Source organism: Rana temporaria, chromosome 4 (genome assembly GCF_905171775.1).
Source record: "Rana temporaria chromosome 4, aRanTem1.1, whole genome shotgun sequence".
NCBI lineage: Eukaryota > Metazoa > Chordata > Amphibia > Anura > Ranidae > Rana > Rana temporaria.
This window is the reverse complement of record NC_053492.1, coordinates 373639630-373656951: the sequence shown is the minus strand read 5'-3', so window position 1 is coordinate 373656951 and position 17322 is coordinate 373639630. Positions and strand designations below refer to the sequence as shown.

The 17322-nt window shown below is 46.4% G+C and overlaps 1 protein-coding gene across 2 annotated transcripts in view; it reads right to left on the bottom strand.

Annotated features, from left to right (window-relative positions):
* Positions 1-15340, bottom strand: part of TFB1M (transcription factor B1, mitochondrial) — a 130055-nt gene extending 114715 nt beyond the window's left edge. The window contains exons 1-2 of one of the 2 annotated variants that reach the window (XM_040350972.1): positions 15051-15340; positions 480-617 (exon numbers count right to left, since the gene is read on the bottom strand). In XM_040350972.1, the coding sequence (XP_040206906.1) occupies positions 480-594 (115 nt within the window). In that variant the 5' untranslated portion in view covers positions 595-617; positions 15051-15340. Of the gene's footprint in view, positions 1-479; positions 618-9904; positions 10013-15050 lie in introns of those variants that run through there. The other variant, XM_040350971.1, reaches the window with a different exon arrangement.
* Between the last annotated feature and the right edge of the window lie 1982 nt (positions 15341-17322).

The following is a 17322-nucleotide window of genomic DNA, read 5'->3' as shown; positions in this document are numbered from 1 at the left end:
CACGTGGAGCTCTGTGTTTACACACAGAGCTCCACATCCCTGCTGTGTCACCGATGATCGCCGGTGTCTGGCGGACATCGCGCCCGCCAGGCACACGCTTTGGCTCCCGAACGATGTGCAGGGCACGTTGTTTCCCCGCTGGGGGCGCAAATGGGGAACAACAACAGGACGTCCACCCGGCAAATGAGAGCCGCGCTGTGGACGTCTTTCGTCCATAGCGCGGATCCAAAGTGGTTAAATCGCATGACAAGTCGCACCCTATTGTCCGAAATGGAAGTGGTTAAATAGGTGCGACTCTGATGGAGTCTGAGTCGCACCAATTTTGAAAGTAGTTCCTGCACTACTATTCCATGCAACTTTGAAATAGTGCGAAGGTGAATAGGTGAAGTCGGATTCAGTGTGGCTAAAGCCTTAATACATGAAATATCAAATATTGTATATATAAAAAAAAAAAAAAAAAAATTATCATAACACCATACCTGTAAGTTTTAAGTCCAGCAAAAAGTTCTGAGAGAGTTGTTTTTGTGCTCTTAAATTGTAAAGCTTTATAATTTCCTTGATGGTTGGCAAAGGAGGTAACCGATACAGGCTCATCTTGCTTAATTTAGATTATACACCTTAAAAAAAAAAAAAAAAAAAAAATAAAGAAGGAGTTTAAAACAAAGTTATAACTAAACATGTAAAACCAAAAAAGGCAATTTCCATATATATATCTAATCATCCTCATTTGCTAATGCTAAAGAGTTGGAGTACTTACACTGATAAGTAGATTTATTTTAAAAAAACAAAAAAGCAGATATTTCAAAATTTACCTACTGTGCCATCTGCTGGCAAATCAAAGACCAGCAACTGCAAAAAACACACTGGACAATAACACTACAAGAGATGGGGTTTTCCCAATATTGAGGTGAATTTATTACAGGCATTAAAATTCTTCACACAATAAATATTTTTATTCACTTCAACTATCCAATCATGTGAAAAGCAAATTCCTGTTTAGCGGTTTCATTGGCACATGTGGGTATTTAACCACTTAAGGGCCGGTTTTTCAGATTTGGTGTTTACAAGATTAAAACAGGTTTTTTGCTAGAAAATTACTTAAAACCCCCAAACATTATATATATTTTTTTCTAACACCCTAGAGAATAAAATGGCGGTCATTGCAATACTTTTTGTCACACCGTATTTGCGCAGCGGTCTTACAAAAACACTTTTTTGGGGAAAAAAAACACTTTTTTGATTTAAAAAATAAGACAACAGTAAAGTTAGCCCAATTTTTTTTTATATTGTGAAAGATAATGTTACACCAAGTAATATGATACCCAACATGTCACGCTTCAAAATTGCGCCCGCTCGTGGAATGGCGTCAAACTTTTAAACTTAAAAATCTCCATAGGCGACGTTTAAGAAATTCTATAGGTTGCATCTTTTGAGTTACAGAGGAGGACTAGGGCTAAAATGATTGCTCTCGCTCCAACGATCACGGTGATACCTCACTTGTGTGGTTTGAACACCGTTTTCATATGCGAGCGCTACTTACGTATACGTTCGCTTCTGCGCACGAGCTCGTCGGGATGGGGCGCTTTAAAAAAATAAATCAATTTTGTTTTATTTATTTTATTAATTTTTAAACTAAAAAAAAAAAAAATGGGTCACTTTTATTCCTATTACAACTTGACGTGATTGTAGCCGTATCAGTGCAATTGTGATAGAGAAAATTGAGTACTGTCCGTGAGCAAATAAAAAAAGTATCACGGACAGTACTCAATTTTCTCTATTCCTATTACAAGGAATGTAAACATCCCTTGTAATAGAAAAAAGCATGACAGGTCCTCTTAAATATGAGATCTGGGGTCAAAAAGATCTCAGATCTCATATTTAGACTAAAATGCAAAAAATAAAAAAAATGTGTCATTTGAAAAAAATGACAACAAGAAAATGTCACTTTAAAGCGGTAGTTCACCCTCTCGTACTTGATGTTACCATCGAGACAGGCATTGTAGCGCGAGCTACAGTATGCCTGTCCCGATTTTTTTAACCCCGTACTCACCTCGTAGTCGTCCATCGTAGATTTCGGCTCCCGCGGGGAATGGGCGTGCCTATGGAGAGGGAGGATGATTGACGGCCGGCCCTGGCACGTCACTCTCCCCGAAGACAGCCGGAGTAGGTCTCGGCTCTTCACGGCGCGTGCGCACAGGCTATGCGCACGCGTCGTGAAGACCAAGCCTATTTCGGCTATTTCCGGAGAAGCGTGACGCGCCAGAGCCGGCCGTCAATCATCCTCCGTCTCCAGAGGCACGCCCATTCCCCGGTATCTTCGATGGACGACTACAAGGTGAGTATGGGGGGAAAAAATTCGGGACAGGCATACTGTAGCTCGCGCTACAGTGCCTGATTTAAAGGTAAAAGAAAAAAAATTTTTTTTTTTCCTGTCGATAGGGTGAACCCCCGCTTTAAGAAGCATGGGCAGAAATGACGTTTTGACGTTGCTTCCGCCCTGCTATGCTATGGAGACTGGTGGGGCCATCTTGCCCTCACTCGTATCACAGCCTATCAGGGAACAGGACCCGATCGCCTCTGCCGCTGCCGACGGCTCCGGAGACCACCATTATCGTTTACAGGACCGCTCACTGAAAAGATGGATATCTCGGTTGTGGCAGCAGCTGCTGCCGTTACCAAGATATCCATCTTTAAAGTACCGAAGTATATGTACATGAGCGGGTGGTTAACCACTTCCCGCCCGGTCAATATACAATTGACGTCCGAGAAGTGGTTGTGAAATCCTGACTGGACGTCTATTGACGTCCTGCAGGATTTCATGCTGGCGCGCAGCGATCGGTGATGCGGGGTGTCAGTCTGACACCCCGCATCTCCGATCTCGGTAAAGAGCCTCCGGTGGAGGCTCTTTACCACGTGATCAGCCGTGTCCAACCACGGCTGATCACGATGTAAACAGGAAGAGCCGTTGATCAGCTCTTCCTCACTCGCGTCTGACAGACGCGAGTAGAGAAGAGCCGATCGGCGGCTCTCCTGACAGGGGGGTTCGCGCTGATTGTTTATCAGTGCAGCCCCCCCTCGGATGCCAACACTGGACCACACCAGGGAGTGCCCCCCAGGTGCTCAATACAGCAAAAAAAACAACACAATCGATGCCAATTAGTGCCCACAAATGGGCACTGACTGGCAACATGGGCACTGGCTCAAATGATGCCCAGCAATGCCAGTGCCACCCCTCAGTGTCCATCAGTGCCACCTCTTAGTGCCCATATATGCCCAGTGCCCATCCATCAGTGCCGCCTATGAGTGCCCATCAGTGCCGCCTATGAGAGCCCATCAGTGCAGCATACCAGCGCCACCTCATCGGTGCCCATCAGTGCCACCATATCAGTGCCCATAATTAAAGTAGAAAACTTATTTACAAAAAAAAAAATACAGAAAAAAAAAAAAAATATTTTTTTTTTCAAAAATTGCGGTCTTTTTTTAGTTGTTGCGCAAAAAATAAAATCGCAGATGTGATCAAATACCACCAAAAGAAAGCTCTATTTGTGGGAACAAAATGATAAAAAAATTAATTTGGGTACAGTGTAGCATGACCGCGCAATTGTCATTCAAATTGCGACAGTGCTGAAAGCCGAAAATTGGCTTGGGCAGGAAGGTGCGCAAGTGCCTGGTATGGAAGTGGTTAAAGAGTAGGGCTGCACGATTCTGGTCAAAATGAGAATCGAGATTCTTTTGCTTAGACTAAAGATCACGATTCTCTCACGATTCTCAAAAATTGATAGCTAGAACCCCCCCCAAATAAATAAACCTGTGATTTATTTGAAAATATGAATATATAAAAAACAGACCAGTGATATGTCTATAATGTTAAAGACCATATAACTCCATTGAAAAAAGCAGAATCAAACTTTGATTCTGCTTTTAGGAGTTATATGGTCTTTAACAATATAGAAATATCACTGGTCTGTTTTTTTTACACATCAGAAGCAGTACCGCCGGCAACCACTGGGTGGCGCATTGATACACACAGTTGTATTAATCTTTCTCACAGTTCTGTACAACTGTGTGTATTCATGCGCCACCCAGTGGTTGCCAGCGGTACTGCTTCTGATGTACAGAACTGTGAGAAAGATTAATACATCAGAAGCAGTACCGCCGGCAACCAGTGGGTGGCGCATGAATACACACAGTTGTACAGAACTGTGAGAAAGATTAATACAACTGTGTGTATTAATGCGCCACCCAGTGGTTGCCAGCGGTACTGCTTCTGCGGCATTTGCGTTCCATGCTGGTTACGTGGAATGGCGGTGACACATAAAAATCGCAGATCTTCCAGCGGGGAGAATCGAGATCGCGATTCTCTCCGCGATTAATCGTGCAGCTCTATTAAAGAGTAACTCCTCTTTTGCTGAGAAAAATAAATTCCCTCTGGGTCATGTACATGGAAAGGATTTTAACAAACTTTGTTGGAGAGTTCTATCTGTTGCTACTGTGAAGAATTATCTCGTTGTTAGACCATATTTTGTTCTAAACCGGTATGAATGGGAGTGACTTTTCCTATATTGAGCAGCAGATTCAAATGCAGAGTTTTAAAGGTCTACATTCCTTTAGAAAAATCTCACCAAAACTGAAATTTCTGTTGCAAAGGATGCCTAAAACCTGACTTGTATCTTAGTGCAGACTTCTGGGAAAATTAATGAGCCAATCACATAAGCAGGAAATGACATCTTTGGAGGCATTCTGTACACATTGTGTGTACAGAGCAGTCATATTGCATCAATTTTTACAGAAAATTACAGTACTATGAAATGTTTTAATAGCAACAATATGGCTTGCAACAGCAATCATATTATAGATTATTTTCCCCCACTAAACTAGGGTTATCCTTTAAAGTGAACAGGAATTTACTTTACACATGATAATAATTGAATAATAAGTGAATATTCACATAATTCACTGCGTGATGATTTTCACTTTTCCTATCAGCCTAATTATCTGTAAAAGGACTAAGAAATGCAGCTGCATTACAGGGGTCTTAAGCTGGCCATACACCCTGCTAATTTGCTTTGTAGTTGGCCCGGTTTGCCCCCACCTGCCCAACATTCTTTGACCGAAGGAGCCAAGTGAAAAATTGTCAAACAGCTGCATCCAATCAGAAGCAGCCGCTGTTCAGGTATTGACAGCTGCCACTTTCAGAAACATTGACCACCTTCCCCCTGGATGGACATCATATGACATCCTTGGTTTTAGGTGGTTGTACCGGGATGATGCCTGCAGCTACAGCAATCATCCCAGTGTCAAAATTTGCAACTAGCCAAACTCTTTTCTATACAGCAACTTGATTACTTCTACAGGCAGTGAAAGGGGGTGCCCCTCACTCCCACCACTGCCTTTCCCATCCGATCGGGGAGCCCAGGACCGCTCCAAATGCCGGCTTCCTCTGGAGTGAGCAGAGAGAGAAGAACTGATGTTGTTCCTTCTTCTCTGTGATGGCAGACCTGTTTGTTACCCATTACCAGCCAGTGAAGCAGCTGATCAGGCCGATCTGTGTGTGATTGGCTGCATTGGAGGTCAAAAGGAGAGATCTGGGGTCTAGCAGGCCCCACATCTTTTCAAAAAGAGGACCTATCATGGCCTATGCTATCAAAGCTCTATCCTGGATGTTTAGATGACCAAGAAATTGGGTGTCTCTTCAATACTGCTCGCAAATCACTACCCTGTCAGAATTCCAGCAATGCTTTAGGCTCGGTTCACACTGCTGCGCTGCAAATTTGTTCTATTTTTTGTCCTGTGTGCGAGGTGCTATTTTACCGTGATTTTCAGGAGTTGGACATTCTGCAATTGATGTTCTAGCCAATGGAATCATAATGTAAAAAAAAAACAAAAAAACAAAAAAAATTGCAGCCTCACTGTTCCCCAAATTGCAGCCTCGCCAGGGCGGAGGAAGTGAGAGGGCGGCCAGCAGGGCCGGATTTCCTTTCCCAGCCGCCCCAAGGCCAGGTTCCGCAATGCACCCCCTTCCCACCAAATCAACGGAGAATGGCAATTGGATGGCAGGGGTGGCACGGTTAGTTCAAATATTTTTTTTTTTTACTTTATCACTTTTTGTTTCTTTTTTTGTAGCTTGTAGTTTACTTTTTTTTTTTTTATTATTATTTTTAATATTTTTCTTATTCTTTATTTTAAATTACTTTTTTATTTTATTAATTTAATTATTCTTATATTTTTCAAAAAAAAAATTCACTTAAATTTATTGCTATCACACAGGAGAAAACAATTCCCTGTGTGATAGCAATTGGAGGTGACAGGTTCTCTTTATTGACCCTCTCACCTCCAAAAACAGGAGTCCTAGCATGTGTGCTAGAACTCCTGTCACAGCTGAGAAGGGAAGAGCACAGCTCACCCCTCTCACTGTGTACATAGGTGGCAGGGACAGGAGACAGACTCAGCAGCCGGGGGGAGGAGGGGTCAACGGAGTCCTGAAGAAAGAGCCAGCCGAGAGATGTATGGGGGGGGGGGGGGGTGAACGGGCGGCAGCACACATTCTCTGCTAGAAAGCAACTCACCGCCCGTATGTTGAAACTGTCTCCGCTCTGCTCGCACACAGCCCTGCCTCCTCCTAACCCCACGCTGTGATAGACGGAACACATCCCAGCACTGGACCCGCATTCTGTCTATCACAGCATGGTTAGGAGCAGGCAGGGCTGTGTGCAAGCAGAGCGGAGACAGTTTCAATGTGTGTTTTACCGCTCTGAAAACCCGCAGCACACCGCGGATCACGTGTGTGCCGATCCAAAGTCATTGATCCGTTCACTATATGTGAACCATCAAAGCGATTCCAGAATGATTTACATTGATGTCTATGGAGACTAAATTCACAATGCAACGCTGTAAACTCACACAAGAAGCTTTTTTTAATCGCATTCTTAGAGGAATCGCAGAGCATGTATGTGAACGACTGTCATTGAAAACAATGACTTTGTGGATGACATACAAATTTAGAATGTTTTTCACGGATCACATTCGTTATGAACTTGCATCAGTGTGAACCGGGCCTTACTATAGACGTGCCTAGACACACTATGCCAGGGCTCGACAAATCCCGGTCGCCATGGCGACTAGAAATAGGGTCCTGGCGACTTGGCTTGGAAGGGGGGGCAAAAAAAAAAAAAACATTTTTTTTTCTTTCTTTTTTTGTGAGCTGGAGCCATCTGGTGGTGAGCCGTTGGTATTACAAGTTATTACCACCAGATGTGTAAGCTGGCGCCATCTGGTGGTGGCCGTTGGTATTACAAGTTAAACAGCAATTCTAATGTAATTTTTCACTATTTTTCACTGCCATCTTCTTCCCTCTAATTAGAACCCCCAAACATTATATATATTTTTTATCCTAACACCCTAGAGAATAAAATGGCGATCGTTGCAATACTTTGTCACGCGGTATTTGCGCAGCGGTCTTACAAGCGCACTTTTTTGGGAAAAAAATAAGACAACAGTAAAGTTATGCCTATTTTTTTTAATATTATGAAAGATAATGTTACGCTGAGTAAACTGATACCCAACATGTCACACTTCAAAATTACGTCCCCTCGTGGAATGGCGACAAACTTTTACCCTTTAAAATCTCCAAAGGCGACGTTTAAAAAATTCTACAGGTTGCATGTTTTGAGTTACAGAGGAGGTCTAGGGCTAGAATTATTGCTCTCGCTCTACCAATCGCGGCCATACCTCACATGTGTGGTTTGAACACCGTTAACATATGCGGGCGCTGCTCACGTATGTGTTCGCTTCTGCGCGCAAGCTCGTCGGGACGGGGCGTGTTTTCTGGCTCCTAAATTTTTTAGCTGGCTCCTAGATTCCAAGCAAATTTGTCAACCCCTGCACTATGCATCTCATTAACAGCTGCCAATGAGTTCCCCATAGAAGTATCTGCCATTGCCTGGATTAAAGTGGATCAGGGGGCAGGACCCGTGCTAGAAGGGCATAGTAATCAAATGTGTCTCCAGGAGGAGGTGATATTGAGCATGAATGTTACCCAGGAACAGAGAGCTGAGATGCTAAAGTGATGCCCTACACATTTGGGCCCTTCTAAGAAAATCCAGCAACTGCTGCATGCTCTGGAAGCACTAGAGGGCCCTGATGCTCTGCAAACATCGGAGGAAAAAGGACATGTTAGCATTCCCTTTCGCACAGAAGTTGGGGTACCACCTATTCAAGAACCTATATTCTTCATAAATGCAGGCTCTTGCTATGGATTGTAATGCTTTACTACCCTTGTATATGGCCCCCTTTAGATGGAGCGGAATCAGTCAAACGGATTTGCCTGCTTAGCGTGGGATCCGGCTGAGCAGGCGGATGAAAGGTCTGTGTCCGATTCGCTATGCAGAGCGGACACAGACCCCTCTTCTCTATGGGGCGGTCGGATGGAAACAGACTGCCTGTCCATTTCCATTGGACTGTCATCCGATCCGCCAGATGGGGAAACGTTTGTTTTTTAGCGGACCGAATCGGATGTCCACGGGTGTCAGACACATGTCTATTGACAATCGCTGCTCTATAGAGAACAATGGGGGGGCCGATAGGTCCGCCTGTCGGACCCGATCTGTCTGCTGATGTGAAGGGGGCCAAACCATTGCCATTAGAATTGGCTACATTTGTTGTCAGGTCCCTCCCTGTGGACTGGCAAGGTAAGGTACATTGATGCAGCAATTCATGCCAAAGAAGCCCCCGACTGAGTACATACTATACCAGGGATATGCAATTAGCGGACCTCCAGCTGTTGCAGAACTACAAATCCCATGAGGCATAGCAAGACTCTGACAGCCACAAGCATGACACCCAGAGGCAGAGGCATGATGGTACTTGTAGTTTTGCAACAGCTGGAGGTCCGCCAATTGCAGATCTCTGTACTATACTGTACATGGACATACTTTTCAGTAAGCCAACATTGCTGTATAAAAAAAACTTTTTTTATTTGTATTATGTAATATTACAATTTTCTGGAGATACAGAATTTGGGGTTTTCACTATAATCTTCAAAATTAAATAAAACAAATGCTTGAAATATATCACTCTGTGTGTAATGCATCTACAGTATATACTGCAATATATGAGTTTAACTTTCTGAATTGAATTACTGAAATAAATTGTAAACACCCGTGCCAGCGTTAAAGTGGTTATTAACCCACTTTCACAAGTTCACATAATCCGCTCTCTTGCTTAATGCAGTGCACCCATGTCCGTTTTATGGGAAAAAAAAAAATGCCTCCTTTACTGTATTTTACAGCGGCTCTTGGTGCTCATGTGACCAGCCGACTCTTTCCTCTGCCCGGCTGACAGGGACAGTGGGCGGGGCTGAGATTTCTTCTCCTGCTGAGATCAGCGGGACGAGAGAGACAGACGGTCACGTGATTGCCAGGAAATGGGGGGCATTTTTTTTAAATAAAACACAAAGACAGGAGGGCAATATATTAGGAGGCAGAGTGGATAGTGTACAGATGTATTTTTATTCCAGCAGCAGCAGGAGGGGGGCGGGCACTGTCACCAGCTGACAGGCAGGGAGGGGAGGACACAGGAGCAGAGAGGAGAGCTGCGGATGGTGGAGGCACATAAACTGACCACGGTGTCAGGACTCGGCAGCCATGATACACCATGGTCAGTTTATAGGGGAGGGGGGAGGTAGAGGGCAGAAACTGTCAGGATCAACCAGGTATTTCAGGTGTTACAGGAGGCCAAGTTACACAACACAAGCACTGTGCTGTATAACATTATTTAAAAGGAACAGGATACATTTTTTTTTTGGTTAAAGTAGAGTTCCACCCATTTTTACAAGGTGGTCTTAAACTAAAGATCACCCCTCGTTTTTCGGATATCTATTTATTTATATATTTTTTCCCTTACCTACCTTCTTAAAATGAATAGTTTTACTTTGGCTGGAAACTCCACTTTAAATGGTTAGTCCCACCTCTGCAACTGATACATTCTGCAGGAGAGCTTACTGGCTGGATCACCAGATGAAAATAGAAGAAAATCTAAAAATGAAAACAAATACAAACATCACATCTATGAATTGGTGAGCTGCAATATAAGAAAAATTTGTTTTCGAGTTCAAATCAGAACTATTTTCACCAGCAATGCGGCATTACAGAGCTCCCCGTCAGCCGCTGACATCTTCGAGTAGCCAGCTGGCCTCTGGGTCTCGGTCTCTTTTATTGGCCGTATAGGGGTGGCGTCACCCCTATGCATGCGCAGAAGTGCAGTCAGCAACGGCATTGCCTCACTGTACAAGGGCAGACAGGCAGGGCTTCTGTTAGAAATCACAAGGCCAGCCTGACAGGGCCCCCTCCAAAAATATTAAATGATATCTTCGCTAGAAAGCAATGCTATGCTTCTCAGTCATGGCAGAAATTTTCCCCCATCAAACAAGGCCCATTCAAGGTGAATAGCACTGCTCGGAAAGTGCCCTGTGCTGGATACAAAGCAGGAGGGTGTGGTGACCTAGTGTGGGATTAAAGCAGAATGAGGCGGCAATATCGCGCCATACTGATCCAAATGCTAACTGCGCTTTAGGGAGCAAAGCACGTTTGAAAGAGTCCCTAATTTCTTTTTCATATTAGGGGTCTAAACAGACCCCTGATGTATTACTTTTGAGACAGAGAAATGTACTGAGGACAGAGATTCCCCAGTCCCTTTCTCTGCCACCTCAGCAGCACAGTACAGCGAATTAATGGGCAGTGCTCTGTGCTAAGCAGCTTGCTGTTCATTCACCAACTGAAGCATACAAAACAGTTTTCTGTGCTTCAGTTATGAACACAGTGAGTGATCGATACCTATTGCTTACTGTGTTCATTCAGGAAAAGAAAGGGCCAGCAAATAGGACATATTTACCACCCCTGCTCTCCATTCTAAAACATCCTCCTGTGCAGTGTTTCCAACCTACCAGATTGAAATTTACTGTTATGGCGCGTACACACACACAACCGTTTTTAATGTCATGGAAAAAACAGTTTTTCCTCTACGCGATTCTTGTCACGCCTGCCTTGCATACTCACGATTGTGAAAAAAAACTGTTCGAGCAACGCGCGGTGACGTACAACACGTACGACGGCACTATAAAGGGGAAATTCCATTCGGATGACGCCACCCTTGGGGCTGCTTTTGCTGATCCTCGTGTTAGTAAAAGTTTGGTGAGAGACGATTCGCGCTTTTCAGTCTGTTACAGCGTGACGTATGTGCCATTTCCATTGCAAACGCTAGTTTTACTAGAACGAGTGCTCCCGTCTCATAACTTGCTTCTGAGCATGCGCGTTTTTCCCCCGTCGTTAAATCCTACACACGACCGTTTTTTTTTTTTTTTACGACGTGAAAAACGACGAGAAAAATTAGAGTAGGTTCTAAATTTTTAATGGCCATTTTTCACGTTGAGAAAAATGCTCTGGAGCCCACACACAATCGTTTTTAATGACCAATTGAAAAAACAGCATTTTTCTGGTCATGAAAAACGGTCGTGTGTACGCGGCATTAGAGCCAAGTTTTTACTGGCCGTTACAAAATTACAGTTTTAAGTGCAAATGTCAGTATTTAGGCTCCATGCACACTGAAGCTGATAAACTGCAGTTTATTGGCGTTTTGGCTTTTTTTTTTTTAAAAGCCCATAAACTGAACTCTATGTTAGCCTATGTGCCCATGCACACCTGGGCGTTTTTTTGAGTTAATGAGCTTTGGAGTTTATTGGCTTTTTTCTGAACGCCCGAAAAGCTGAGTTAGGCTTACCGGTAGCTCCTTTTCTGAGAGTCTTCCAGGACAGCCCATGAGACCTGTGCTGTTTCCACCAGAAATCACCAGCAAGCCATCCAGCGTCTCCGGCGCCCGATGATGACGTCACACGACCCGGAAGTGACCCCCGCCGGATCTTCCTGTGGGCCAGCCTGGAGCGCAGAAGCTCCGCCCCTACAAGCGCATGTGGCCTGCTTGTTTCCCTGCACAAACCAGCCATGCTGTGTGTGGGAAAAAGAGTGCCACCTGCCGCACTGCTACCAACGCTAGGGGCCCGACGCCATCCCGGTCCTGGCCATATCCAGGCACAGAGAACGAGGGACAGCAGTTTCATCCCACCTCCCCAGCGGAGAACTGCTACAGGCAAGAAGGTTAGTAAAAAAAAGAAAAATACCCCTCAAACGGCCATTAGAGCCCCTGCTCATGAGACCTAGGGGACCAGGTTCCAGGAAACATGTTACCCCCCTGTCCGGAGGAAACACTGATACTGACATGGGGCCTGGAGGACCGCCCTTTTATCTGGTGGGGGTTGATGTGTTTCCTGTCCTGGTGGGAGGAGCCCTAGGTCTCATGGGCTGTCCTGGAAGACGCTTGAGAGAAATTTGTGTTCAAAGTGCTGTTTTTCGGCGGGGAAAAAACGATAAAAAACGCAAAACCCTGAAAAACGCAGGCGCCAGCGTTCTTGTATCCATTGAAAAAAATAAATAAAAATAAAGCTACACTGAAAAACGCTGATTAAAGCTATTGCAAAAACGCTAAAAAACGTTGAAAGGCTACCTGCAAAGCTACTGGTGTTTTTTTATATCTTTTATCAGCTTCAGTGTGCATGGAGTCTTAGGCTACAAACAAGTACAATACTCCATCTTTCTACACACTTTACATAGTTTGTTTGGCCCAAACAAACTATATCTCTCACTGTGAGGCCGCTGGATGTGTGGTATAAACGGTATGTAGCTGTGGCTACAACCAACCGCACTGTGTTCTGGGTGCAAGCCGAGACTTCCTGTCTCACACCCGGAACACAGAAGAGTCTACCACAGCTGCACAGAGCCATCAACATATTCTATCAATGAATGCAAAGCTTTCTCTGATTGGCTGCTTTAGAAAGGCGGGTTGATGATGCTACAACCTCTGCCTATCAAAAGAAGCTTTCTATTCATTGATAGAATACATTGTTTGCTCTGTGGTAGACTCTTCTGTGTTCTGGGCATGAGACAGGAAGTGTTGTGTGATGTCATGGTGCTCCCTTGCACCATGACAACACACTCATGCACTGCCTCCACCAGACCCACCCCCTGCCAGCATCACAGCAATATTTTTTTACTGACAACCTTTTCCTGTCACTGGCATTTACTGGCAGGGGATAAGTGCCCATGTTTTTTACTGAATGCCAGTAAAAATACTGACTGTTGGCAACAATGCCCCTGTGTGCCCTTAGGAGATGCCAAAAGGAGAGGCGAGTAGCTGGCAGCTCTTTCAGGGAGGGAAGTGGGGGCACACAGGGGGCCCAGACAGCAGAAAGGTGGGGGCGCAGATACTGATCCTCTTGCAGCACAGCCCAGGGGAGAAAAAGGAGAAGCTGGCAACACTGCGAAGGAAGGGGGCACACAGGGGGCCCTGGACAGCAGGGAGGTGGAGGAGCGCGCAGATACCGATCCCCCTGCAGCGCAGCCAAGGGGAAAAAAGGTGAAGCTGGCAGCACTGCAGGGGGGCACACAGGGGAGCCCCGGACAACAGGGAGGTGGGGGGCGCAAATACCGATCCCCCTGCAGCGCAGCCAAGGGGAGAAAAAAGGAGAAGCTGGCAGCACTGCGGGGGGGGGCACAAGAGTCATCAATAAGGCAGTACAGCCGGCTCTCATCCTCAGGTACCTGGCCCCCCCTTTTGAACTTTTGGGGCCCGGTACAGGAGGGCCGGCTGTATTCCCTTATCAGCGGCACTGCTAGGGTTGCCACCTGTCCAGGATTCCAGTCTGCCTGAAACCCGGACACATTATTTAGACTGGGCTGTGGCTCCCCAAGTAACTGAGGTAGTCACACAAAAATCAGTTGCCATTCGGGAGATGCAGGCCGCTGTCTGGGGGCAGGTTTGGCATCACTGAGGGGGAGCCACGATGTCAGCATGAGCAGTTTGGCCACACCCACTGTTTGCCGCAGCGCGCTGCATTACCACTCTCCTTGAGGCACCCAAAAGGTGCCCCAGGTCTTTTATTATCCTATTGTGTATACTACGAAAAAAATGTGCCCTGTGCCGCTTAAAGCGGGAGTTCACCCATTTGTAAAAAAAAAAAATTCTCCCCTTAGCTTCCTGCTCGTTCGGTCTAGGGGAATCGGCTATTTGTATTAAAATATGAGCAGTACTTACCCGTTTTCGAGCTGCATCTTCTTCCGTCGCTTTCGGGTATGGGTCTTCGGGAGCGGGCGTTCCTTCTTGATTGACAGCCTTCCGAGAGGCTTCCGACGGTCGCATCCATCGCGTCACTCGTAGCCGAAAGAAGCCGAACGTCGGTGCGGCTCTATACTGCGCCTGCGCACCGACGTTCGGCTTCTTTCGGAAAATCGTGACGCGATGGATGCGACCGTCGGAAGCTTCTCGGAAGCCTGTCAATCAAGAAGGAACGCCCATTCCCGAAGCCCATACCCGGAAGCGACGGAGAAGATGCATCTCGTAAACGGGTAAGTACTGCACATATTTTAAAATAAATAGCCGATTCCCCTAGTAAAAACGAGCAGGAAGCTAAGGGGGAAAAGTGCCCTCTAAGGGTGAACCCCCGCTTTAAGTGTTCGGGTTTGGCTTGAAGAAAAGGTGGCAACCATAGGCACTGCAAGTGGGGACCTTTAATGCAAAAGAGACAGAGCATGTCACTTCTGCAAAAAAAATCCTCATCTCTTCGCCAATTTAAATTTGTTAGCACAGAGGTCCACTTTAATATTCTGCTTGAAGTGCCACCAAAGAACCCTTCATTCGCCTCCAATCACTGCGGCGTGCTGAGGTCACATGCAGCGATACGCTCAGTATAAAACGCACACAGAAAACAATACCTTGCACTGATACCTATGCAGACTAATGGACATGATGTGAACAAGTCATGAGAGGGTTTCATGACAATTTAGCCAGAAGTCGTTGTGTGCACACTGTGAGCCAGGTCAGTGACAGAGTGCAAGGAAACCAGAAGGTCACAGTGACAACCAGGATACCAGCGCTGGCAGAATGGGGAGCTGTCCTTTAACCCCACACTACAAATCCTAAGGAAGCTACATGATTCTCCGCCATACCTTCATACACACATTCTGTATTCCAGTCCCAGTGACGTCATCTCACAGGCTTCAACTACCGGCAGACAGAGGGAGGGATCAACCGGGAGCCCCACGTGTGTTCATGTGCCTATACTGTCAGACTACATCTCCCAGCAGTCCTCTGCTGCACGTGACGTATGGGCGGAGCCCGTTGTAGCACGGAGTGTATGGGCGTGTTCTTGGGCGGGGCAAGGACTGATATAGGCGGATGAATAGGACGTGACAGGCGTAAAAGAATGTAGTCTGTCAGCGTTGCAGCATTGTACCGAGAAAGCACCATATAATGCAATGCAGTTCAGGAACACAGCGAAAGATGAGCAATAATCCGAAGCGCAGTTTATGCACACTGCGCATGTGCGCTCTTGCCTGATTTCCTGGTCACATGACTCATACAGGGGTTCTGGTTGGTTGTCGCCTACAGCAGAGACTAGTTTAGTGTGTACACCCCATTGTGTACTTAAAAATTGGGTATGCCTGTATTGTGGGTGGCAAGTGGTAAGGCATACTCACACCAGATGTAGTGGTACTGTGTGAGTGGCTATTCCAGCAAAGTCCCACCTAGGGTGACCACATTTCCAAACTGGCCATTCAGGGACACCCCACGCGCCCGCCCCCAAAAATATGATTTTTTTTATACTTTGTTTTTGCCAGTCTTGGAAAAAAATCTAAGCGCCTGTCGTTTCAGCCAATAAGGTGACAGGTAACACAGACCCGAGCACCTGATTGGCTGAGAGGCGGTTCAGTGTTAGGAAAGCGATTCATTCACTTAGCTGAGTGAACAGCGAACGCCCAGCATGGCGCCCACTGTTTACTGTTTTAGACGCCTGTTAGAGCCTACAGCTCTAATCGGGGGCTTCCCAACCCCCCCTGCTACTGTAATTTAGGGGGCGGCCACATGAATAGGGGGTGGCAGCGGCGACCATTCATGCAATGCATGAATCTATCTATGGTGATAGAGGGACAGCAGGAGAGAGGGGGCGGACCGCCACTGCCCACTTGTCAGTTTCATGTATTACTGTCCCCTCGACCCCCACTTGTCAGCTTTGTGTAATACTGCCCCCCACTTGTCAGCTTCATGTAATACATGAAGCTGACAAGTGGGGGACAGTAATAAATGATGCTGACAAGTGGGGGTTGGGGAGACTACATTTTTTATTGCCCCCCCAGGGCTGGGCCCTACTTTGTCAGCCTCATTTTTTACTGCACTGGCCCCAGCCTCAGTGGCCCGACTTGTCATCTGACCTGGCTGCTCCAAATTAATTTGCTCACCTTCTAAGCTGGCTGCTGGACTTGTCTTGTGTGGTGACTGGTGAGTGGTTGATTGAGCGCCGGTCTATGTTCATTCCCTGGTCCAGGCTGCAGGCAGTTGGGTTGCTTTGGGATGCGGAAGTGAGGAGGAGAAGTCGGCAATGCGCAGCGCTGCGCAGCAGGACTCGGGAGTCGTTGAGATGGGCAGCTGAGCAGAGCACTGTGGATCTGGATCTAAGCCAGCCAGCACTGCAGAATGCCGCTGGCTGGAGGGAGGAGTCAGGACACTGTTCTGCTCTCTATCTGCTGCTGCCGCGCGGCCTGGAGGAGGTGGGTGGTCTCGGAGGCTAGCGTAGGGCAGCACTGGGTAAAGGCCTTGTTCTGACTGAGAGTCTCTGCGAATGTGACATCAGTCGCGTCACTCATTGCTAGACGCCAGGTGGGCGGCCCTAGCAACCAGTTTTTATGGTGGCTGTGTGTCCTCATTTCATTCCGGGACACTGGGGCAGATTCAGATAGAGATACGCCGTCGTATCTCTGAGATCCGACGGTCGGATCTATGCAGCTGATTCATAGAATCAGTTACGCATAGATCTCACTAAGATCCGCCAGGTGTAAGTGACTAACACCGTCGGATCTTAGGCTGCAATCTTCCGCTGGCCGCTAGGTGTCGTTTCGTGTTTTACTCGCGACGAATATGCAAATGAGGAGATCCGTCGATTCAGAAACGAACGCCCACCCGTCGCTTTTTTTTACGTCGTTTGCGTTCGGCTTTTTCCGGCGGATAGTTACCCCTGCTATATGCGGCGTATCCTATGTTAAGTATGGCCGTCGTTCCCGCGCCGTTTTGAAATTTTACGTTGTTTGCGTAAGTCGTTCGCAAATACAGATGGACGTAATTTACGTTCACGCCGAAACCAATGACGTCCTAGCGACGTCATTTGGAGCAATGCACGCTGGAAAATTTAGCCGGCGGCGCATGCGCAGTTAAATCGGCGTGGGG